Source organism: Ochotona curzoniae, unplaced genomic scaffold, assembly GCF_017591425.1.
Source record: "Ochotona curzoniae isolate NIBS_2020 unplaced genomic scaffold, NIBS_Ocur_1.0 contig_3498, whole genome shotgun sequence".
In the NCBI taxonomy this organism is placed as follows: domain Eukaryota; kingdom Metazoa; phylum Chordata; class Mammalia; order Lagomorpha; family Ochotonidae; genus Ochotona; species Ochotona curzoniae.
Window position 1 is genome coordinate 25,009,594 of NW_024465885.1, and position 26,791 is coordinate 25,036,384.

At 36.5% G+C, this 26,791-nt stretch overlaps 1 protein-coding gene across 1 annotated transcript in view; it reads left to right on the forward strand.

Annotated features, from left to right (window-relative positions):
* The window catches only part of ROBO1 (roundabout guidance receptor 1), a 1,020,189-nt gene that overhangs the window by 107,178 nt on the left and 886,220 nt on the right, over positions 1–26,791 (forward strand). The window contains exon 3 of the mRNA XM_040980627.1: positions 13,492–13,628. Coding sequence (XP_040836561.1) covers positions 13,541–13,628 — 88 coding nt within the window. The 5' untranslated portion in view covers positions 13,492–13,540. The remainder of the gene's footprint in view (positions 1–13,491; positions 13,629–26,791) is intronic.

A 26,791-nucleotide genomic window follows, 5' to 3' on the forward strand; every position in this document is an offset into this window, starting at 1 on the left:
CATACCCATGTGGACCTCCAATTAGGTGAGGAAAGTAAGGATGGAGAATGGTGAATAGGACAAAAGTTTGATCTTTTTTGTCTCCTCATTCTGCACTATGGGAAGGGGAGGGACACTCCTTACGGCCAAACAACATCAGCATCTGAGTTTGGGGATAGTAATTTGATAACACCTTAGGAACTTCAATTTGGGGTCATCTCAGACCTGTTCCAGGTAACGCAGGTTCAGGTAAAGTGCATCACCTGCACCAACACATACCTGTGGATGAAACTGCCTGCTCAGTTCCACCCCCAACACCATATCTCAAATGAACTGATAGATGCTACAGCCTGGCCCAGCCCACCACAGGCCCAGTATTCAAGCACAACAAGAAGTGCCTTGTGCTGGTTGAGATAAGCCTCAATAACCCCCAGCAGGTCGCCCACCAGCCACAGTTTTTCCATGTGCTGTGGCCTATCCCAGTGTGTCCCTAATTTTACCTGGCTTTCATGCACACCCAGGAATGCTATAGCTCAACCTGCTGCCCCCAGACTTGGCTCACAAGTGTACAGTTCCATGCTTGCAGTCTTGCCCAACCAGGTTAGCCCATAACTCTGGCTCTTGCACATATCAATGGAAGCTGCAACTTATCAGAGGATTCACCCAGATTCTCCTACAAGGTCTATTCCCAGCCCTGGCACTTGTTACAATCTACCACAGACAGGCATGGCCCATTACCTCTCCTGGCTCTAGTGTGTGCCAGCAGGTGATGAAGCCTGACCCAGCCTGGCTTTCCTCAGACCAGCTCACACAAATGGTGATGATTACAGCCTTGCTTAGCCTGGCCCACATCCAGACCTACCCTGAATATTTTGCTTCCCAGTAGGAGCTGTGCCCTAGCACAGAGTTCCCCACGTTCCCCCGCCATGCCCACTCCAAGCTCTGGATCTCTTGTGTGCCACGGTGTACCACTGTCCCATTTGCACTGGTCTACCCTCAGTACTGATTTTGCGTATTCCAGTAGGTGCTGTACCTTGAGCCAATCAAGCCTCTTCCCAGCCCCAGATCCCACAAGTGACAGGTGTGGTCCAGCTTTGCTCAGCCTATCACCACCCACAGCTCTCCCTACAAACCAAAAGGGATGACAAATCCACAGAGGCAAGCCCACATTTCCCCTCAGCACCTGCCTACAGGTCCTATTCTCTCACATATTAGTGGGTGCCGCAGCCTAGCCTGACATGGCTCACTTCTATTCTGACTCTTGCAAGCATCACTGTAGTTTAGCCCAGCCAGGCATGCCCCCCAGCACCAGCTTTTAGGGATACCAGCAGGTACTGGGGGATGCTATTTAGCCTAGCCCATGTATCGCACATGGATGAATGACCCAGACATGCCCTCCAGTTTCCCTCTTTTACACCACCCCATCGTATCTCCTTTGTATATCTGCAAGTGCAGTCGCCTGGTCCAGGAAAGGTTCCAAAAGTCATTCCTCTTCTATCAAGTATGCAGTCAGCTTCCCCCACTCCAATACATCCCCAGGTCCTCTTTCCCAGTTAACCTGCAGCACCTGTGCCTAGAATCTAGGTTGACATATCCTGCCCCCAAACTCCCCCTTCTTCACATATCTTAGGAAAATAACTACACTGGCAACTACACTGGCATGTTAGTATATTTAACACAGAATTGCAATAAGCAGGCCTAGAATGTCTGCCAGCTAGCAGCTGCTTTTCTCCCAGCAATGTCACATTTGCCTAGGTACAAGGCAACACAGAGAGTCACCTATTATAGCTTGGGAAAAACATCTCAATTTTATAGTTATTTTTCAAAACTAGAAAAGGGAGAGGGAAGGAATGAGAGAGATTTTTCATTGTCAGGTCACTTTGCAGAAGGCCACAAGGGCTGGTACTGGGCCAGGTCAAATCTAAGAATGAGAGTCTTCTTCCAAGTCTTCCACAATGGATGTAGGGAGTCAAACAGTTTGAGTATCTTTTGTAATTTTCGCAGGCCATTTTCAATAAGCTGGATTGAGAGTGGGACAACTGGCTTGAACCAGTTCTACCATAATGCATACCCATAGTTATTTTTTTAATTCTTTATAATGGCAATCCCAAAATTGTGACACAATAGCATCTAATGGACAAACAATAGAATGGTGACTTTCATTTTTATTGGTCTCTGGCATTATTTATTATTATGTGTGTGCTTCTTTTATAAAGACATAGAATAGATTCCATTTCTACAACTTTATACATTTTAATGGGTAAAATATTCAAATCAACCATTATGAAACTTTTAGACATTTTTCTGGACTATCATAATTCCAGTGCATTAATCTTAACCCTACATGACAAAATAATGAAATAACCTGAGTTTGGAACCAGTTGACAAGTCAGATTCACAAAGAAGGTGTGCACCAGCTTTAAGTCTTGTGACAATTCATTGAGGGTGATATATCAGCCTATAGGAGACTAATTGGACTTGTTAAGTGTACTGACAGATTATTTGAAAAAAAAAAAAGGTTACTTGGCTCTTTATCTTGGTTGACTAGTTTGCATTGTGGATACAGAATAAGGATTTCAAATAATCTCTTTCTTTTTATACAGCCTGAGGTTTATCACTATGCCCCAAGTCTCTTCATCAAATGCTACAAATGTTAGGTTTCTTGAAAATGTGATGAGAATTAATTAGTCTTTTGTGAAATGAATAGAAGCTTAATTGGATATGAGGTCTCTAGTCTGTTCAAATAAATAGCAGTGTGAATAGTAATGGAGCTGTGCCAACATACACAGAATCTTCAACTACTTAGAAACTTGCTAATCCCCTTATTTGTGCTATTACTGATCTGCTCTGAAGCCCAATTTGCCAGATTTGCCTTTGTATTACTGGCATTTTTGCACTTCCTATTCATAGATTCCATTGTCAGTGTGGATTTTAAAACTGTTTTCCAATTTTTTTCTTGATTTCCTTTCTTTTCCTGTTTTTTATCCATCAAATAAACACCCCAAAATTAATAATTGCACTTTACATCTGGGATATAATAATTCAGGGGTTATCATAATTTAAACATTTGAATAGCTATAGAGTATTTGCACCCTTCTTTAAGGAAATGGTTCCAAAATTTGCATACTGTGCTTAAACCAATGTAACATAAAAGGATTGTAAGATGTTTTAAATGCATGCAAATGATCAAATGTTTTAATCAACTCTGTTCTAGAACTATGCCTTAAATTTTCTGCTGTTATATTGCAGGTATTCAAGCAGGATACTCTATGCAAGTTTTACCATGTTTACTAACCAATCTTTTTTTCCTGATCCTACAATAAATTTTACATGCATTTTATAAGGTATTACACAGTTTTGAATTATTTCAACAAGGATACATTCCTATATATACATACATATATATATATGTGTGTGTGTGTGTGCGCGTGTGGGTTATGCTAAGAAAATCCCAAAATAGGTAGTCTTTGTAAGAAAAATCACACACACACACACACACACACACACACGCACACAACTCTGTATTTAGATTTAACGTCCTACTCTCTGATATTGGAGACACACTTACAACACATTTCTTTCTGCTTCCAGTTTCCATTTCATTTATTTATTACTTTAGCTATTTCTATATTGATTGGTTGATTTTACTTATTTAAGGCAGAGTAATAGAGAGTGATGAAGATAGAGTAACACTCTCATTTCTATCTTATGGTTTACTTCCCAAATGACCACAAGCTGAAACTGAGTCAGACAGAAGCAAGAGGCCAGAAGCGTTCTCTGTGTCTCCCATGTGGATACAGAGCCGCAAGTACTTGAGTTATCTTCCCTGCTTTCTCAAGATCACTATCATGACTGGATTGGAAGCGGAGTAAGTGGACTGGGACCAGCAGTCATTTGTGGTAATAGCTGGCACTGCTGGCCAAGTCTTAACCCCTTATATCACTACACGGGCACTGTGCTTTAAGTGTCCTATTCATCAATCAATGATTGACCCTCTTCTGCAAAGTCTTCAATTTTTATTTCTGTCCCCTGCCCATTAGTTTTGTATATAAAAGATTCCATTTACCACACTTTTGTTACTGTACTCATAATTATCCACATGATTTGTTTAATCTTGAATCATACTCATCCTCAAATTATGCAATTATTACCAAGCTTTATGTTCTCATATGCCATCATATTGCGGGTGAGAAAATCTTTCTATTTATCCTTGTATTTTTGGTATTTTTTAGGTTATTTTACATGCTGTTGTATAATGACAAGAATTGTGGCACAGCAAGACCTGCTGTTTGTGAAACATGATGATTGCATTAAATTTAGTTCAAGCTTTGGCTGCTCCAGCTCTGCTTCCTAATAAATGCTCCAGAGAAAGCAGCTCAGGGTGAACCACATACTTGTGGCATCCATCACCCATTTGACAGAGCTGGGCAGAGTTTTAAACTCTGGTTTGCGACTGGCTAAATTCTGATATTACAAACAATTGAAAATGAAGGGAAACATGGAAGATATTGGCTAAATTCTGGTATTACAAACAATTGAAGCAAAACATGGAAGATATACTCTCTCTCTCTCTCTCTCTCTCTCTCTCTCTCTCTCTCAACCCCCCCCACACACACAAATCATAAACAAAGAAAGATCTGTGGTATAGTTTTATTTTTGACAATTATTTGCAATGTGTATATGCTTATACAGACATAATTTGCCTAAAGATTCTGAACTGGTACACTCCACGAAACCTTTTATTACATATTCTTATAATATAGTTTAATCAGATTGGCTAATAAGCTGTAAAGAATATATATTATTTATTTTTCCATTTTTAGACAAAACTTCCTGCTTTGGTCTCATTGATTTATATATTGCACATCTCTGCACTAACGTCTTTCCCTGCTACTTCAGTTGCATATTTGAAATAAGCACATTAACGCATGGCTTTTGTCCAGTCCCCTAGCTTTGTGCTACTAAATTCAGCTAATGGGAAATTTAACTCTCTTTATTCTGTCTCTCCCATATAATAATTAGCTGTTGTTCTGACAAAGAATGGATATATTTGTTTTATACCTATTTGTCTCCCTTTTCATAGATCCAGAGTTTTCCATAGGTAAACTTCTCTAACATGTTTATTATTTATCAAAATATAGCTCTTGCATAAGCCTAATTATTACATCTTTCTTTTTGGAAATACCAGAACATCATAAAGATGTTTCAATGAAGAGCTTTGATATTAGTTGATATTTTCATTTTTGGCCTCTATGTAGACAGAACAAACTTCAGTACATGTCATATTCAAAGGAGAATGCTTCCTCACAATATAGGAGGATGGCTAATTTGTATGTGTGTTACATGCAAAAGCTGAAATGAGGCTGACGTTTTCTGGCTGTAGGAACCACAGGGCTAGGAAGTCCTTAGGCATGGCTGTCACTTCAACAGCCATGGGTGTTCTCGTTATTAAAAATGAGAATAGAGACATTGCAGGCATTTGAACAACAAACCTTGGGGTGACTGATTTTCCCTGCTCACTTCTCTCCTCATCTTCCTGATTTTTCTAATAACTCATTCAAATAAATAAATCGATAAAGCTTTAACAACGAAAAGCCATTGTGGATTCTATGGTTTCATTCAGGATTATCATCTAATTCATGTTTCCAGCAGTTGGATAATACTCAGTGGAAAAATTAACCTGCATAAGATGAAAAGGATGTGAACATAAGACTCCAGAAACGGATTTCTTTTCTAAATTTAAAAACTAGTTTCTATGAATTCCATTGCTATAGTTTCAAAAAGACATCTGTACTTCCCTCACTCCTCTGGTTCCACCCCTTCCCCAAGATTGCTACTTCACTCCTTTTTCTTGATCAGTTTTTGCAAAGGCATGATTTCAATGAACTCCATATGCCAAGGCCTGTTTTACCATTAGTCATAATATTCAAATGGAAAGTAGGATGATTACCTCCACAGGAGTATAAACACAGGCTAAAAGGATAATCATATCCCAAAGTAACCACTTCATTTCTTTAATTCAACATTCTGTATTTGCTGCCACCTATCTAAGCAAACATGGCATGTCTTTTTGAGATTGGCTTATTTCACTAAACGTAACAGTTTCCAGTTTCATCCAATGTGTTGCAAATGACAGGATTTTCTTCTGTTTATGGCTGAATAGAATCCCATATTGTATGTATATATTTTCTTTTTCCATTCATCAGTGATGGACACTCAAGTACATTCCTACTTGATAAGTATCTTAGCCCTCATGAATTAGGCTGTAATAAACAAACACAAATAACATTTACATGTTGACATCATTTATTCTATGTACATTAGCAATATTGGGATGGCTGACTCATATGGTAGGTCTTTTTGCAGCTCTCTGAAGAATTTCCATACTGTCTTTCATAACGGTTATACTAATTTACTTTCCAAATCAAACGGGAAAGTGCTGTGCAGCATTTAATGTTTTTGTTTTTTTTTTTCCATTTGGAAAAAACGGGATGTGGTTTTGTTTGCATTTCCTTGATGGCTAGTTATCCTCCTCGTTATTTCACAAGTCTGTTGGCCAGTTGTATTTCGTCCTTTGAGCATTCTGTGGGCATGTTGTGCTCGTTTCTTACCCGGATTGCTTATCATTTTTTGAGCATTTGGGGTCCTTATAGATTCTGGACATTAACTCTTTATGTTACTTTCTTTGTAAATGTATTTTATTACATCAGTTGCCTGTTCAATTTGTTCAATGTTCCCTTTGCAGTCTAGAAGCATTTTAGCTTCATGTAATCCATTTGTCTAGTATTATTAGTATTAGTATTAGTATTAGTATTAGTATTAGTATTAGTATTTAATTGTCTATGCTTTGGGGGAATTTTCCAAGATACCTTTGCTTCCTCCAAAGTGTCTGGAGTTTCCCTATTTTTGTCTTTTTCTTTTCTTTTTCCTGTAAATTCATGGTTTTAGATCATAATTTTAGATATCTCATCCATTTTGTGTTGATTTTTATGTAAAGTATGAAGTAGGGGTCTTGTTTCAAACGTCAGCTCAAGTGAATCCAATTTTCAAGTTCGTTCATTGATGATACTATCTTTTTCCAGTTATTGATTTCAGTTCATTTGCTGAAGATCAGTTGGTTGTAAATGTTAGATTAATTTCTGAGGTTTCCATTCTTATGCATTAAATTATATCTTTAGTATATTGGGATTGTAGTGTGGCTGAAAGTACACAATTAAGAGACATCCAGGACCTGGCATGGTGGCCTAGTGGTTAAATCCTTGCCTGTGCTGAAATCCAAAATAGACACTAGTTCGTGTTCCAGCAATTTCACTTCCCATCCAGATCACTGTCTGTGGTCTGGGAAAGCATTGGAGAATGCTGCAATTCTCCCTTGAGGGAGAATTGAAGGAGAATCCTGGTCCCAGGCTTCAAAAGAGCTCACCTCCAGTGAGCTGTTTGGTGCAGCCACTTGGGGAGTGAAGCAGTGGACAGATTTTATTCTCTGTCTCTCCTTCACTGTTTATAAAGCTTCATTTACAGTAAAACTATTTCAAGAAACGTAAGAGGCATCCAGCTACGATTTTGTTGTTTAAGATTGTTTTCACTATTAGGAGTTTTCATCTGTTTCTGTATAAATTTAAGCATCAGGTTTTTTTTTTTTCTAGATCTGAGGAAAGTATCACAGTAGTTTTGAATGGGATGATTTTGAATCTGTAAATTTCTTTTGGTGTTGTGGACATTTTATTGATATTAATTCTTCCGATTCATGAACAAGGCACACTTTCATTTTTTATGTCTTTTATTGCTGTATTTGATGTTTTATAATTTCCACTTTGGAAACTTTCATATCCTTTGTTTGCTTTATATCAGGTTATTAAGAAAAACTTACATGCTTACTCTGCATGGGAATTACCTTGCAAGTCTTTTTCAGCCATGGCATTTTTTGTGTATACAAAGGCTATTTGCTTTTATGTGTTGATTGTATACCCTGCAGCTTTATCAAACACTCTTAGCAGTTCCAGTAATCTCTTAGTGGAGTATCTTGATATCCCTCTGTATAGATTTTTGTCATCTGCAAGCAGGGATAATTTAACTTAACTCCATTTCAATTTGTATCCTTTTGATTTTGTTTGCTTGCTTGATGGCTCTGGATAAATCTTCCAGCCCAGTTTTGAATGACATAATGAATGTGGGCAGGTATGTCTGCTCCCATTTTCTCACCCTTTCAGAATGATGCTGGCTTTGAGTTGCACATATATTCCCTCGATCGTTTTGAGGAATGGTCCTTCAATACCCAATTTACTTAAAAATTTTCATCATTAAAGGACATTGTAATTTATGCCTTCTCTGAGTTGACTGAAATAGTTTTTATTCTTCAATTTGTTTTTATTTTTAATTAATTTATTTATTTTATTAATTGCATTGCATTATGTGACACAGTGTTATGGGCATTGGGATTCCCCCATCCCTCCCTGAACGCTCTCCCCATGGTGGATTTCTCCACCTTGCTGCATTATCACAGTTCAAATTCAGTTGTGGTTCTTTCATTGGAAGTATTTACCAAGCATAAAGTCCAGTGTCCTATTATTCTAGTGGGCTCAACGATTTCTTGGTGAGACCATCTCTGGTCTGAAGGTAAAGCCAGCAAAGTATCATCCCAATCAATTAAAGGCCCTGACATAACATCAACAGCCATTTACAACCTTATGGCATTAATTGACATGGTATTGATTAATAGTATGTTGATAGGAAAATGCGGTTGCTTAACTACATCCTCTGATTTCTTAGACATTTCAATTTTGGTTTATATTCAACCTGATTCCATACAGTTATCAGTTTAGGTACAGTACCTTTTTTTAAATTTATTTATTTTTAATTTTATTGTTGTTTACATTGTATTATGTGGTGCAGTTTTATAGGCGCTGGGGATTCCCCCCATCCCTCCCATACCCCTCCCCCCATGGTGGATTCCTCCACCTTGTTGCATAGCCATAGTTCAAGTTCAGTTGAGATTCATACCTTGCAAACACATGCCTAGCATAAAGTTCAGCGTCTTATTGTCCAGATAAGTTCAGGGGCCTCTTGGGGAGACCTTCTCTGGTCTGAAGGTAGGTCTAACAGAGTAAAGATCCGGTCAGTTAAAAGCCCCAACAAGGCCTCAGTATCAATATACAACATTATGGAATTAATTGATTGACATAGTATTGGGTAAACAATATGTTAAATATAATGCAAGTTCCATTCTTCGAAACATCTGGGTTGAGACAGTATCAATGACAGGTTCAAAAAATAACAAACAACCAAACAACAAAAAAAAAATTACAGGTTAAATCAAGGCAAACATGTGGTATCTAACCTTTTGGGATTCGCTCATTTCCCTTAGCATTATAGTTTCCAGTTGTGCCCATTTAGCCACAAAGAACTGCATTTTGTTTTTTTTTAATAGCTGAGTAGTATTCCATGGAGTAGATGAACCAAAGCTTTCTTATCCAATCTTCTGCTGATGGGCATTTCGGTTGCTTCCATGTTTTTGCAATTACTGATTGTGCTGCAATGAACATAGGGATGCATGTTGGTTTGTCGTAAAACAGGTGTTTTGGATATATTCCTAGGAGTGCTATTGCTGGGTCATATGGTATGCAGATTTTGAGTTGTTTGAGTGTTCTCCAGACTGATTTCCATAAAGGCTGTACCAATTTGCAGCTCCACCAGCAGTGGAGTAGGGTTCCCTTTACCCCGCATCCTCGCCAGCAAGCGTCGTTGGTGTTCTTGTTTATGTGGGCCAATCTTACTGGTGTTAGGTGGTACCTCATCGATGTTTTAATTTGGATTTCCCTTATTGCCAGGGAGCTGGAACATTTTTTCATATGTTTGTTTGCCATTTGGACTTGTTCCTTTGTGAAATGTTTGCCCATTTCCCGTGCCCATTTCTTGAGTGGCTTGTTTGGGAATAAATCTAACCAAAAGCGTAGGAGACCTATTCGAAGAAAACTACAAACTATTTAAAAAGGAAATTGAACAAGAACTCAAAAGATGGAATAACATCCCGTGCTCCTGGATAGGCAAAATCAATATCATTAAAATGTCTATACTACCACAAGCAATATACATTTTCAACGCAATTCCAATCAAATTGCCCAAAACATTCTTCACGGAACTGGATACAATGATTCAAAAGTTCATCTGGAAACACAAAAAACCACGAATAGCTAGAACCATCCTGAAAAATAAGAATTTAGCAGGGGGAATCACAATCCCGGACCTCTGGACATACTATAGAGCAGTGGTTATCAAAACAGCCTGGTACTGGCACAAAGACAGAAAAGAAGATCAATGGAATAGAATAGAAGCATCAAAAGGGAGCCCACACAGATACAGCCAATTAATCTTTGACAAAAAGACCAATGACAGTCCAAGCAAGTGGGAAGGCCTCTTTAGTAAATGTTGTTGGGACAACTGGCTGATAGCCTGTAGAAACAAAAAGATAGACCCACATCTATCACCATACACCAAGATCCAATCTACATGGATAAAAGACCTAAACCTACATCCAGAAACCTTCAAACTCTCGCAAGAAAATGTAGGAAATACCCTGCAAGACCTAGGAGTAGGTCCCGACTTTCTAAGAAGGACACCAAAAGCAATAGCAGTTGAGAACAGAATAAACAAATAGGACCTCATCAAACTAAGAAGCTTCTGTACAGCAAGGGAAACAATCAACAAAGTAAAAAAGCAACCACAGAGTGGGAGAAGATCTTTGCACACTATATAGGCGATAGGGGGCTAATTTCCAGGATATACAAAGAACTTCAAAACAACCAAAAAAACCAAAACAAACAGTACCTTTTTTTTACAATGGGTGTGCAGAGAAATCCCTCATACCCCAGTGAGGTGTAACTAACTTTGTGTCCTACCTAGTGAGGCATGTTTGGGTCCATGCTGGACGTTTCCTGTCTGATTCTAGGCTTTCCATGTTGTTGTCTTCCATTCTAGATTTTTTGTTTGTTTATATATTTGTTTGTTTGTTTTGAGGAGTTACTGGAGCGATCCTAATGGTCACTGCGAGGGAGGGTGGGGACCCAGAGCCAGAACCAGGCAAGAACCAGAGAGAGCTTGCCTCCCTAGTCTGGAAGGAAGTTTATAATTCTTCTGTTTCTGTAGATCGCTCAGGGATCCTGGCCGTCGTTTTAACATTATCTACCTTATTTATTGATTTACCTATGTTGAACCATACCTGCAAAACTTGGTCCCAGTGAATGATCTTCCTGACTTATCATTGGATTTCATCAGCTGGAATTTTGATGAGGGATTTTAGAGTTATGTGCATCAGAGATGGTTTGTAACTTACTTCTCTTGTATCTTTTTCTGGTTTTGGAGTTATGGTAATGCTGGCCTCATAAGAGTTAGGATTTTTCTCTTTTCAACCATAAAGGAAAATAGAGTATACTAAACAAGAATTAATTTTGCTTAACAAAAAACTGTTTAGTAAATAATTCTGTGTGCTTTTAAAATTTTTAGCTTTGTTTTCTTTTTTTAAGAATATATTTATTTACTTATTTACTTAATTATTTATTTAAAAGTTACAGAAAAAGAGATCATCTATCTCCTGGTTCACCCTTTAGCTCTCAGCAATCATGGCTGGGCCAACTGAAGATAGGAGCCAATATTTTCTTCCAGGTTTCCCAGATTGGGGAATGAAGCCTAAACTCTTGTGCCTTCCACTGCTTTTCACAGGCCATAGCAGGCAGATTGATTGTCAATAGAATAACGAAGGCATGACCCAGTGCCAAAACAGGGTGATGTCATTGTACTCATTGTCAATATAGTTCATAGACAAAATTCTCTTTTTTCAGACTTATTTTATTTATTTGAAAAAGTCAAAAAAAAAGGCAGCAAAAAGAGAGAGAGAGGGATAAAGGAAAAAGAGAGAGGTGGGTGAAAGAAGCAGGCAGGATAGTTTCTTCATCTGCTGGTAAATTTTCCAAAGAAGTGGAATGGCCGGGGGTGGGCCAAATTTATGCCAAGAGCCAAGAGCTGCTTCCTCGTCTCCTACTTGTGTACAATATCAGACCGTACTTGTCATCCCCCACTGCTTTCCCAGGCACATTAGCAGGGAGCTGGATCAGAAGTAGAGCAGCAAGGAATCAAGTGGATTCTCATACAGGATATTTGTGTTATAGCATATATTAATAAGTTATATATTTATTGCTGCCTATATATATGCACATGCATGCATAAGCATCATCTCAAACATTTACCACTTGTTTGCACTGTGAACATGTGTACCCTTTCTCACAGCTTCTTTTGAGGTACACACTTTATTATTGTGAGCTAGAGATAAGCTGCTGTACCATGGAACACTGGAAATAATTCCTTCTATATGTATTTCTTTACACACTGTTGCCAACTTTTGGTCTCCCAACCCTCGCACTTCCGTCTTTTGGGAACCAATATTCTATCCTCTACTTTTCTGAGTTGAATTTATTTAAAATAATTGAAAATATTCTGATTGAATTTCAGGAATTGTAATGCAAATTGCATATTAGAGTATACTGTGAGATATATATAGGTTTTTCATAATATATTGCTATTATGGATGAATAATTATGAGGAGGAGGCGTAAGCAAATATATTATTGGTGCCGAATCTGGCTATTGACTTTTTTATAAGTTTCATTGATAACAGTAAAAGTAAAAGGAGCCTGCCCGTGGGCAAATGTACACATTTAATCTTGCCTACCTCTGTCTCCCAAAGTAGTAAAGTGTCTGACCCATGATCAACACTTTGTAAATATCTATTTAGTGAAGAGTTGGGAAAAGTGGCCTAAATGTGAAGAAAGTACTGTAACTAAATTAGTTTGAAATCAAAATAAATCAGGCCCGGCACGGTGGCGCAAGTGGTTAAAGGTCCTCGCCTTGCATGCCCGGGATCCCATATGGGCGCCGGTTCTAATCCCGGCAGCCCTGCTTCCCTTCCAGCTCCCTACCTGTGGCCCGGGAAAGCAGTGGAGGATGGCCCAAAGCTTTGGGAACCTGCACCCGTGTGGGAGACCCAGAAGAGGCTCCTGGCTTCGGATTGGCATAGTATTGGCCCGTTGCGCTCACTTGGGGAGTGAATCATTGGACGGAAGATCTTCCTCTCTGTCTCTCCTCTCTGTATATCCGCCTTTCCAATAAAAAAATAATAATAATAAAAAATAAATCATACATACTGCAACAACCACATACTGCAACAAATGCATTCTATATCTCAAAACATAATATTGCACTGTGGTCAGTGTTATTTCTTGTGATGCGGTCAATGTCTCTGATAAGGATGTATACAGGTAATGTACTGACACTTGGAAAAAAAAACTCTAATTAGAGAAAACCCTTATCTGCTTTGAAATCAATGCTATCCTGATCATATTCCTTTTTAACCATTTGTGTGTTGTATCATCCCCCAAAAATGACATTTCAAAATCATTGGAACTGCAGTTTTTCATAAGACACTGTTTTCTTTCAGTGGCAATTTTATGTTTTGTGTTTGCAGATAACATATCTGTGTCACTGGCTGGGTGGAATGCAAGGAAGGGACAAAGATGAAATGGCAACATCTTCCTTTTTTGGTCACGATATCACTCTTCAGCTTGTCCAAAAACCTCTTGCTTCTGGGCCAGCTCATTCCAGGTAAGTCCTGACATCATTCACTTTTTGTCCAGCATTTTTTTTTAAATCACATTTGTTTTTTGTTGTGTGTTTTATAAATCAAATATTTGTTTCGGAATTTGTAAGTCTGTGTGAGTGAGTATGGGTGCTGAGAAATTTTAAAGCTCAAGTGATTGTTCTGGGATGCAAATGTTATCAGTTTCCAAGAAAACCTAAGACATTTAAGAAAAAAAATCAGTGCTGTTGAAATATTATTTTAACTGAGTAAGATTGTTTGATGGACAATTATAATGGGGAAAAATGAATAACACAAGAAGAAGAACAAAGATATAATCTGTGTCTCTCTCACTTAAAAAGAACATAAAAAATGTGAACCATTTAAAACTGATATTTCTTAAAAGTAATGACATGTTCATTATCAGGTTGCACACTATCAGAATAACAATGAGCATACTGCTGAGCTGCTACCATGGTTACAATTGTTTGGGGAAGAAGCTAGAAATCTGCTTTCTTGAAGTCATAACGTTATTAATAGTTATTAGAAAAGTATTTCTATAAAATGCTTGAAGTATAATGTAGAAAATATATGCATGTAATGGTAGAGGAAAGTAGAATAATATATTCATTCGGTAGTTCAAGATATAATTTCCGATTTCAACTTAGATAAAAAATTAATTTGGATTTATCAAGTTAAATTGGAACTGCCTAACACATTTAGCCACAATTTAACCAAATTAATCATAACGGAATTATGTATTACCTTTTGTTAGAGCAAATTGTTAAGCTTCATTTCTTGTTTTATTTATTGTTATGTTGTTGAATTTGTTTTCATTTTTGACAACTGTATGTAAAAGTTCTAATATATACTGATTATGATTATCACATGAAGTAAGCATAGAATTGGCAATATGAAAGAATCAAATGCCTTGTTAAATATTTATAAATGGCAAATCTAAATACAAATTAACTCACTGTCTTACTAGTGTTTAGGATAAGGAAAACACGCAAATGTATTTTTTGAAAATTGCATCTAGTTAGATCTAGTTATCTGGCTGACTAGGTAATAAATGTCATGGGTCAACAAGGTTAATCTAGGTGACTTAGATTAAACTACGTAAATAAAACTCCAAATGATCATATGAGGTTTGAGCCACAACTATCTAAAATACCTGAAGGCATGCTTGCATGAGTATGTATGTTGGGCATGGGAAAAATACACCTTTTCATTCAGAAGAAAATTGTATAATTGCTAAGATACCCTAACTTGAACATTTTGGTATAAGAATTGTCAAAACCCAATAATCGCTATGATATGCAACAAGACTTTCAAATTTTAAAGTAACTTAGCATATGTGACTTTATAATTGGATCCAACATATAGTTTCATGGGAAAAATGAGACTGGTTAGCAGTTTGGTTTAAGGAAATATATGTCACCTGTATTAGTTGCTAAGTGACCATTGGTAAGAAACACATCCTTAAGCATAAAATGAGTCTCCCAAATGTGATGCATGTGGTTAGATGCCTATTTTTCCATGCTAGACAGTTCAAGAATTATTTCAAGGTAATTTACCTGTCAGAAGATATATTCTGTTGGATTTTCAAAAGGAATGCCTGCAGAGTGACATTGATTTTCATAATTGCCTCCACCTAAAAGCAGTGGAGACAGGATAGGAAGATAGGAAGACCTACTACCGGACACATCAGATTCAGAATGTAACTTCCTGTTAATTTCTGAATGAAGAGAAGATGTGGTTCTTTTTATTCATGCTCTATCTTTATTAGAGATTTTGAATCCAAATTTAATTTAGAAAAGCAAATGGGTTAGCTTTGAAGATCAAATATAAATTATTGCAAAATCATTTTCTCATTCAACTGATTCATTTGGCTCCTGGTCAAAAATAAGAGTATTCTCCATCATCAGAAATATCTTTCAAAAGTCAAATCAATTGAAGAAGCATAATGTTTCTTTTTTGAAAAAGCAAATTACATACATTACATATATATTTATATCTATATATATTTCTTAACACTTGATGAGTTAATAGAAGAGTTGTATAACCTACCTCAGTATGTAAAATGAAAAAATTAAAACAATTTGCAAATCATGCTTGTTTGTTCATCACAAAAATAATAATTTAGTCATACTTTAGCTAGATTCCTTAATAGAATAAAATATTCTTTAAATGTATTACCTGTAACTGAAGAATTAAGCAGTTCTGGGTGTTTTAATTTTTATTAAATATATTCTATCCTGCCCTTTCCTAATGCATTTTTTAAATTGTTCTTATGATTCACAATATGCTCTGTAAAGTGTCAGGGAGGCAAACAGAAATTATTTATGCATTGTGAATAAATAAATGCTCTATTAGGTGAAAAGTAAAATGGTTCTAAGAAGAAAAATTAGAAATAGATTCTAAAAATAATAAAACTTCAGCCATTTTATTTGTCCCCTTCATTGTGGTTTTAGTGTGTCCATGAAAATCTGCATCCCTATCCAGAGATCAGTGGCAGATGTTTTTCTTGCACATTTATTTTATTTCTAACTCACTATAAAATAAACTCTTGAGTCAGTTGTGGTGCTCTCCTGGCATAATCATCTCCCTGCTTTGCTACATCTTTTCAATCTCTGCTACAAATAGCTACTCATGTTCACTTTTTAAACCTCTACCTTTGAATGCAACAGATGGTGATATTGAAAGGCAGATATCAAATAATTTGGTTTAAAAGTACTCAGTCTCCACATGGTAAATTAAACTGAAAATGTTAACATGGCTGTTGAAAGAATATATTGAAGTCTAGGTTTTTATTGTAAGATTTTAAATGGCAATTCACCCTGCTAACCACTAGGTCATATTTCTATTTGAAAGAATCAAGCAAGCCACTTTAAAGTTCAGTTGGTTTATTTTTTTCCTCTCCATTCTCAAAATGTGTAGTAGTGTTGTTCTTCATTGAAGATGCAGGTGCTGACAAGATCATTTCCAATCCTTGCCTCTTGACAACAAGACTTGAGTGTGACATTTTATGAAATGATTTACCGCTTACACACCCTGCCTGTCTGAAAGAATTTGAGTCATCCGTAGGCACACTATTTTTAAGAAAAATAAAATTCTAAAAATAATACAGGTATCCATACAATCTCCTTATCACACTGTTTATGCTTAATTTAGCTTTCATGTGCTCAAAAGAGTTGGAATATATTTAAGGAATTATTTTAAACATTAAAAATATTAGATTCCTTAATAATGTGACAACAAAGGTGGATTTTTGATATCTACATGGCATATAACCTTTAAACATTTCTTTGGGGAATATTTTATTTTACAACAATTGCTATATTTAATCTTCCCTTTAAGGTTTTTATTGTGATGAATTTTTTTTCAGTAGTTTTGGTTAGTTTTCACAGCAGAGGAGCATCAGATAAAGATTTGAAATATATGAGATTTAAGGTTTGTACTGATTGTTTACTCATAGACATGCACAGAAACCATAACCACCAAGTTTGCTGTGATTATAGACTCAGGACATGTCTACCACATTGATGAATTCTTAGGCTATCTTTGTCATCCCATGTATTTTTTTATTATTCAGTTCGTTGACTTAGGAATAGATAATAGTGAAAATTATTTTTGAGAGATACTTGAACAAGCTCTATCTTTTTTTCTCTGAGAGAACAAAATAATACTTGAAAGTAAAAGAAAAATGAAATCAGTTTTGATTTGTGTCCTAAACAAAACTCCTCAATGATCATTCAGCAGTCTCCCCATTAAAAATAATAATAATAACATGTCCATCCACATGCATGGGTACATTCATACTGATTAAAATAAAACCACCTCAACTCACACTCCTACCCACTCTTTTACATGTACGAAAGAATCAAGATTATCCCTGCAACCTTCAGTTTTAGAGTTTGTATAAATTAATTTCTAAGCTGTTAATCATAAATTATGAAGTTTATATATTTTGAGGATGTTATTGTATGTTTTATTTCTTTATTACTTATTTTGCTTTTTAACACTGCATTCATCCTGAGTGAGGAAATTAGTGCAAATGTTCATCAGATGAATTCAGTTTAGCATTTATATTTCATGTTATTCCTACCTATTTGCAAATACAATTTACAGTTCCTAAAAAAAAATTGCATAGTTAACTTTTGCTGTTACCATTCTGCTTGTTAACAAAATACTCTTTTTTTCTATCTTAAAATCTATACCATTTAAAAATCAGTAGATTAGTGTTACTAAACAACTTGTAATTTATGCTCCATCTTGTTTTATAATTACATTAATGCTACATAAAATTCAAGAAATTATAAAGATATTTCCTAAGTATGAAGTTTTATATTTACTTTCACTACTTAATATTTCTGTATCTTGGTATCACTGACATTGCAAAATAAGGAGAAAGTAAGAATGACTTCAAGATTTTATTCTTTGAGGAGGAAACAGTGTTGGCCTCATCAGCAAAGTAGTGTCATATCATGGCTCTCTGATTAATTTACTATAAATAGATGTATTTCAAATACAGATGTATATTAAATTAATCCCAGAGACCAATTATGTGACAGCTGTTGAATGATCACCCTATAATGTGGAAAAAAAAGGGGGCATAATAATTTTTCAAGTTTATTTTATACGTGATTTTTTAGTTTTGAATAAATTAAAGTCACAATGAACTGAAAATACCATTAGTCACTATGAACATATTTATATACATTTTGATCTATTATTTTCTCATATCTTTTGTATGGATTTTAACCCCAGTGCTATTTTCTATACAAATAAATAAGAGTAATATTAAATCCAAGATACACTGATATATAGTCTATTCTCTATTAGTAAGAAAAATCTCAAATTTTTCACCTCAGCTGTGTTTTTAGTTGGAAGTTCAAAACATAGCTGATTTGATCTTGGTTAATCTTTCTATATAAACATTTATTTTTAAAAGCATGTGTAAATAATAAAATATTTGGATGAAGATATATTATATAAATCTAAATATATTCATAAGTATTTTGAAGTATTCACAAACAATTGGAAATTCTATGAGTAGAAGAGTCAAGCTATGAAAGAGAATAAACAAGGAAAGAATGCAGTATTTTTATAACAGACTAAATACTGGCTCTCAGTAGAAGATGAGTTCTTGATACCTAGAGAAATTGCCAGTTGTACTTCAATGCTGTATCTTTTTATTAGCTCTGATCTTCTAGTGTGAAGTTTTATTTACTTGGTTAGGCAGGTGGAAGCCAACTAACAGAAACACTCCACCACTGATGTTCAGTGAAGACATTCATGTTGGTAATGTAGCTGTGGAGTCAAGGGACATATTGTCATGATGATACAGGCTTTGTGATGTATCCGGCTTGAAAAATGTCATGTGCTGCACAGTCCACCTCATTAAGCTATCAGAATGCATTTCAGCAGACAGTGAGCCTCATATGGACTAGTAGAAGTCATTTTTGCTCCTCTATTGCTTGGTTAATACAAAAAGGCGCTATCCTAAATTATGACTGATAGAGACTTTATTGTACAGCTGCTGTAATTATGCCTGAGGGTCAAGAAAGCTTTTGGTTGAAAAGCTCTTCATTTGTGTGACACACTGTCATTACTTCATTCAACCATCTTTGCTCAAATTGCCCAGTGAGCTTTCCCTTATTCTGCTTTCTATTATTACCTCGCCCCGTCTCCATGCGCAGGCTGCTTAGTAGGTAAACAAGGCTTCTTCCATGATTTTACATGAGAGAATTGTAATGAACTCTTCCCGTTCTTCTATTGAGCACATTATTTCCCTTTCTTAGGTTTTAATTTTGTTAATATAAAAAATTATGGCGTTTAGACTATTGTTGAAAATGAACTGTTATTTCTCAGTTCACGAGTTAATGTACCTGGTTTCATGATCTTCTAAATTTCATCAAATGATTGTTTAATGCAAATGTATACACACACACATACACATTTTTATGGCATGGCAACAATTTTAACAGATGAAAAGGGTATCTCATTAATTCGGCTTAAAATCTTCTAACAGTATATCATGTGGCTATGCTAATTTTTTACCCACATCTATTCCTAAATGATATGTTTGATGAAATATTGTACTGAATTTTCAATGTGATTGGGGTGTGTGTGCATGCGCATGTGTGTGGAGCTGAAGAGCTGCTCATCTATTTTGCATATATATCCATTATTAGATATATGTTTCACAAATATATTTTGAGTATATAGATTATCTGTGCATTTTCTTCATCTTTTGCACATGTTAAGCCGAAATCTATTACTTCAAAGATGTCCAGGGTATATATGACTTCTTTAATGGATGAGACTTTAATATCATATTTGAAAACTCATTTCCAAGGTGCTAGTCACCAAGGTTTGTACCTACAAATAAAGTATGTGATATTTTCTTCTTTTACATGACACATTTTAATTATCTAGCCTAGTAGCTGCCATATAATAACTCCACACTAAATAAATTATATTGAATGAATGTATTTTGTAATCATTGAAAATGACAACATGTACATTACTTTTTCCAATGTTAACAATAAAATTGCTATTTAGTGCACATGGCATATCAGACATCATATTTAGTTTAATAACAAAATAAATTATTTGCATGTTAAACATTAAATGCAGATAAAACAAGACAAAAATGAAGATTAAAAAGGGAGACCAGAGATAATATGTGTAAAAATGGGAAGATGTTTAAGAAACCGTAACAAGAATAGATAGCAATACCAATTCACCAGAGGAACTGGATGAAACAAACTAAAGGCATCCAAGTGTCTAATCCTCTGGATGCGTGAGGAGGCAGCTCTGCACACTATGGGACTGTCCAGATGCTGATTTCTCAATGACGAAAAGGTAGATGATTTGTACTGGCTTCCACTACATGTATGAAAGCTGTTACAGAGTGTGGATGAAATTAGTTCTTTTTAACAGATTTCTCTATTGGTAGTAAATATGCTGAACAATAATAATGAAAAGCATTGAATTCAGTTTCTGATTTACTAAATTTCCCCCACCTACTATGAAATGTGTAAAGTTGAAACAGTTGCATGACATATTTCCATTTTTTGCTTTTTTATGATGTTTTCCTCATGGAAGAAATATTGAGTTTATGTTGTGATTGTGAACAGTGAATAAAGCAGTAAAGCTTGTACAATGCCTTATACATAGAGGGCACTCAGTAAATGGTAGCTTACACTATTTCTAAAACATACATTGCTGATACACTTTTACCAACATGAAGGTGGCAGAAGATTGTAAAGGAGTGAGAAATTACATCTGGTGGTTTTGAGTCTGGATTATGGTCTCAATGACTGATAGTGACAATTACTTTAAAGACTACTTGCTACACATATTGAGGGGATAGGAAAGCATAGCGAGGGTTGGGGGGGGCGGGTAGGGGGAACCCAGTGCCTAAAAAACTGTGTCACATAATGCAATATAATAATAATAATAAAGCATTACGAAATAAAAGAAATGCATTGCTAGTGAATCTCAGACAAGGCCTTGAATCTGTTCCAGTGTGTCAACAATTTTTTTAAAGATTTTTCATTTACTTTTATTGGAAAGTCAAATTTGCAGTAGGAAGGACTTACAGAGATACAGAGAGAAAGCTATTGCATCCAATGGTTATCTCCCCACGCGGGAGCAATGGTTCCAGCTGAGCTGATTCAAAGTCAGAAGCCAAGCATTTCTTCCAGACCTCCCATGTGGGCAAAGGGTCCCTAGGTGTTTCACTGCTTTTCCAGGCCACAAACAGAGAACTGGATGGAAAGCGGAGCAGCTAGGGCACGAACCAGTGCTCATATTAGATCCTGGCATGGGCAATGCAAGCATTTAGCCACTGAACCATGGTACCAGGCCCTCAACAACATTTTTTTTTTAAGATTTATTTTTATTATTTTTTTATTGGAAAGGCAGATATACAGAGAGGAGAGACAGAGAGGAAGATCTTCCGTCCGATGATTCACTCCCCAAGTGAGCGCAACGGGCCAATACTATGCCCATCTGAAGCCAGGAGCCTCTTCCGGGTCTCCCATGTGGGTTCAGGGTCCCAAAGCTTTGGGCCGTCCTCGACTGCTTTCCCAGGCCACAGGCAGGGAGCTGGAAGGGAAGCAGGGCTGCTGGGATAGAACCGGCACCCATATGGGATCCCGGGCGTGCAAGGTGAGGACCTTAACCACTTGCGCCACTGCGCCGGGCCCAGCAACAACATTTTTTAATTTGTAATGTGAGATACAGGATTCAAGGAGCAGAGAATATTAAACTATGCAGAAAATTCATGATTTGATATGACAAAAAGATATAGAAAAACACATAGAATCCATATCAAAAACATCAAATGAAACAAATTTTGCAAGAATTTGCCTTGTAAATATGTAAGAGAATCATGTCACAATTGCTACACAGTACTCAAGCAATGATTTGATGCATTAGGGTAAAATTCAAAAAGTGTAATTTTTGTCATCGCATTTTATAGATACTGTGACATGTTTTTCTAGCAAAGTGGTGAGTTGATCAGAACTTTTATTAGATGACATAGCATGATAAACTTTTAAAAAATATGTATGTATGCAAGTATGTATGTATGTATAAGGCCAGGTTTTAGAGACAGAGACAGAGCCATAGAGATCTTCCATCAGCTGTTTCACTACCCAAATGTTGGTAACAGCCAGCATTAAATTAGGCTAAAGTCAAGAGCCTGGAATTTTGTGCGAGTAACAGGAGCCCAAGTACTGAGCCACCATGCAATGATTTCTCAGTTAATATCAGCAGAGAGAGAGCCACAAACATGACCTGAACCTGTGCTTACATGGGATGCAAAAATCGCAGGCTATGTCTTAGCTAAACCTTCATGATGACGACAGTAAAGCTCTCGAATATGCAACCCAAAACTCTGGCATTTGAAAGCATTCTAGTGCATGAAAGATTTATGCCAGTGAACATGTTCATAGTGTTTTACTGGCAAAATTATCACATTGTGTTTTGGGAGTTTAATTATTGTTTGAAATAAATACTCAGTACCTGTAAGAAAAATATTATTTATACAATTCATTCACCTGTATTTTCTATTTTAAAAACACATTGGTGGGCCCAGCATAATAGCCTAGCTGCTGAAGTCCTCACCTTGCACATGCTGAGATTGCATAGGGGGGCAGGTTCTAATGCAGAGGCCCCATATCCAGCTCCCTACTTGAGGACTGGGATGGTGGTTGAGAATATCCCAGGATCTTGGGATTCTGCACCCACCTGGGAGACCCGGAGGAGGTTTCAGGCTCCTAGCTTCCAAACAGTGCAATTCCAGCACTTGTGGCTGCTTTAGGGTTTAATCAAAGGAAGGAAGATATTCCTCTCTGTATATCTGACTTTCTAATAAAAAAGGAGCTTGTGCCTGAGAAGGCAATCAAGGACAGCCAAAGGCTTTGGGACCCTGCACCCCTTCCAGGACCTGGAAGAGGCTCCTTGCTTCGGATTGGCTCAGCTCCGGCCATTATGGGCACTTGGAAGTGAACCATTGGATAGATCTTCTTTGTCTCTTCTCCTCTCTGTATGTCTAACTTTCCAACAAAAATTTTTAAAAAATCTTTAAAAAATTGGGAACAAGTATTCGGTGATTATAGGAATTATGTGAAAATTGTTATGGAAGTAGAAAATGTTGTAATGCATATTAGAACTGATTGAACCAGAGGATGAAAAATCTCTGTATCTCTCCTTATTCCCTCTCCCTGTTGTCTTCCAAGCAGATAAAAACAAACACACACACAAAAAAACTTACAATGGATATTGAAATTGTGACAACCATTGTGGAAAATAAGAGATTTCTTCAAAAAACTAAAAATTCTTACAAACCGTATGATCTAGGTATCCTACTTTTCAAATGCCTTCATACTTAGCATATGAAACAAGGCAGCATATCAATGTAATAACTTCTGGCTTGTGTTTGAATCAATCCAATTAACAAGAACAAAGTTAATGTAATCTGTCAAAGAGGTCCATGAGGGAATGGTTAGACTGCATACATAAAATTTAGACTATATACACAATAGAACATTGCTACGCAGTAAGGAAAGACAAAAGCCTGACATTTGTAGCAAAATGGAAGGAGCAGGAGATCATTGTACTAACTGAAAGGGTCTACACTCATGTTTTCGTCACATGAAGTTGATACATATAGAGCATATAAATGTTCAAGTGTCTTAAATATATGTTGACAATAGGAAGTTGGACTCTGCCACCGTCGAGACCCACAATGTTAAGATACACTTTAATAGCAGAATGATGGACTTGTGACTATTTATGAAGGATTGCACTACTATAATAGTATGGGAAAAATAAAGAGGGGGAGGGGGAGTGAGGAGAGCACAGAGAAAAGCCCAGCACCTATGAAACTTTATTCTAAAATAATAATAATATAGAAGCAAATTTTTTAAATGTGCAGGGTCATATTTTTCAGTATAGAGATATGTATAAATATTGCCTTCACTGTACTGTCACATTATATACCGATATTCCCTTCTTCTGGCATTTATGATAATTTCCATGGATTCCATGCCATAGAAAGTTAGTGCCCTGTTTTTGTATTTAAAAAGCAATATGTATATGTGTGTTTATAATATATATACACATGAGGCGAACATGCCAAAATATAAAAAAGTTAAATCTTAATTGTAATTTAAAACCTAACAAAGAAAAATATTTTTAAAGAAGATGGAATAACTATTATTTTGCATGACGCAGTACTGTGCTTCCCTTTTTAAAATTTATATGTATGTGATAGAAAAAAGAGTCAGATAACTGAAAACCTTAAGCATAGCTTCAGTCTCCACAGTGACTGAGGATGGGTCACAAAAGCCAGGATTTCAGAATTCATGTATGTGTGTGAGTTTGCACAATAATGGGAAAGGGGCAGCTGGGGTGGAGCCAAGACTTGAATCCAGACACACCCATGCAGAAATGCAGGAGACCCAACTGTCTTCCTAAGCATCACAGCAAATGCTCCACACAATAGATGAAAAATAAATTCTTTGTCAAGAATTGCATTTGTTCAATTATGTGTTTGTGCTAGACCTGAATATCTAAGTGACTTAAAGTAACATATCCACACATATCAATTAAAAACATTGTAACAGAAAGGAAAAAAGTACACTATTAGAACAAGTTTGGTAAGAATATGCAGTCATTTAAATAAATAGTAAAAAAAAAAAAGAAATTATTATCTCAAGGACACATTTATGATGTTATTTTTCTTAAACAAAAATCATCAATAATAATTTTGGTTGAATCACCAATAAAAAGTAATTTGGAAAACTGGCGGTAAGGGTGATGGGGCAACAGAAGCAAGCCCAGCAGAGAAAAATAAGGGTCACATGTCTCAATCACATGTGTAATTTAAGCAAATTGATCTCATTGAACTTCATATTATAATGGTGTGCTCAGTGTTCTCAGGAGGGTAGGACTGCGAAGGGTGGAAGCATGGAAAAGGTTAATTGATGACTAGTAGCCTGTGGTTAGATCAGTTAAAGAAGTAGTTTCGTTCTATTGCACAATAGGGTGACTATTCATAGTAAAAAAAAAATACTGTGAATCACTTTAAAAATTTCAGTAGGAGAGTTTCAGCGCCATAGAGCAGTGGTAAAGGTCCTCACCTTGAACGTGCTAAGATCCCATATGGGTGCTGGTTCTAATCCCAGCAGCTCCGACTTACCATCCAGCTCTCTACTTGTGGCCTGGGAAGGCAGTTGAGGACGGCTCAGAGCTTTGGGACCCTGCACATGTGTGGGAGACCTGGAGGAAGTTCCTGGATCATGGCGCAGCACCATCCCTTGCGGTCACTTGGGGGATGAATCATCGGACGGAAGGTCTTCCTCTCTGTCTCTCCTCCTCTCTGTATATCTGACTTTGCAATAAAAATAAATAAATCTTTAAAAAAAATTTCAGTGGGAAATGAATCAATTATTTTTTCCATAAACAATTGTTATATATTTGAACACATATGTACTCTGATTAAAAACTAAAACACCAAATATATATATGCAGGCAATTTGGTAGCCTATAAATATACAAATATTCGCATTACAAAAACTTAAAAATATTTTAATATGATTGGAAAGGAAATGAATCCAAGGAAAATGTGTGATTATCATAAGAACTGTTAATTCAAGGCAGTAGTCATTAAATTATACTAAAGCCTTGGGCCCGGCGCAGTGGCGCAAGTGGTTAAAGGTCCTCGCCTTGCACGCCCAGGATCCCATATGGGCGCCGGTTCTAATCCCGGCAGCCCCGCTTCCCTTCCAGCTCCCTGCCTGTGGCCTGGGAAAGCCGTCGAGGACGGCCCAGGGCTTTGGGACCCTGCACCCGCGTGGGAGACCCGGAAGAGGCTCCTGGCTTAGGATCGGCATAGCATCGGCCATTGTGCTCACTTGGGGAGTGAATCATCGGATGGAAGATCTTCCTCTCTGTCTCTCCTCTCTGTATATCCGCCTTTCCAATGAAAAAATAATAAAAATAAATCTTTAAAAAAAAATTATACTAAAGCCTGGAAAATTTTTCAGTGCACAAAGCAATAAAGATTTTAACACAAGTAATTAGAATCAATCAGTTAAATATAAAAAAGTTCTATATGAATGATGTGTGTTTATTCTTGCAAGTAATACACCCATGGTGATGTTGGGGTGTCTCAGTTTGAGTCCAAATTCACTTCTGATTCCAATTTTCTGATAGTGTAGGAATTACTGATGGCATGAAGTAGTTGGGTCTCTTGACACCTTTATGAAAGAACTGAATTGAGTTTGTGGCTCTCCATTTTGTCTTTTTCCAGCCATTTTTGTATGAATCAATAAATGGAATCTTTCTTTCACAGTATTACCTTCTCTCACATAATTACAACAAAAATATTTTTTTAAAGAAATGCAAGCTAACAACTGCAAAACACTGTTCCAGGGAATGCCTGACACAAAGTTATGTGTATTTTTAATGAACATATATCACATTACATGAGCAGTTCAACAAATGGCAATAACATTGATGATGCCTGCTTCAATGTATCTCTAAAAGTAATTGGAGGCTTATGTCTTATATAATTCTTGGATTCAGAGCAGGGAAGTGGCCCTGCTTAGTGCTTCCTCAAATAATTGCATTCGTGATTAGCGAACATATGTGTGTGTGTTTTCATATT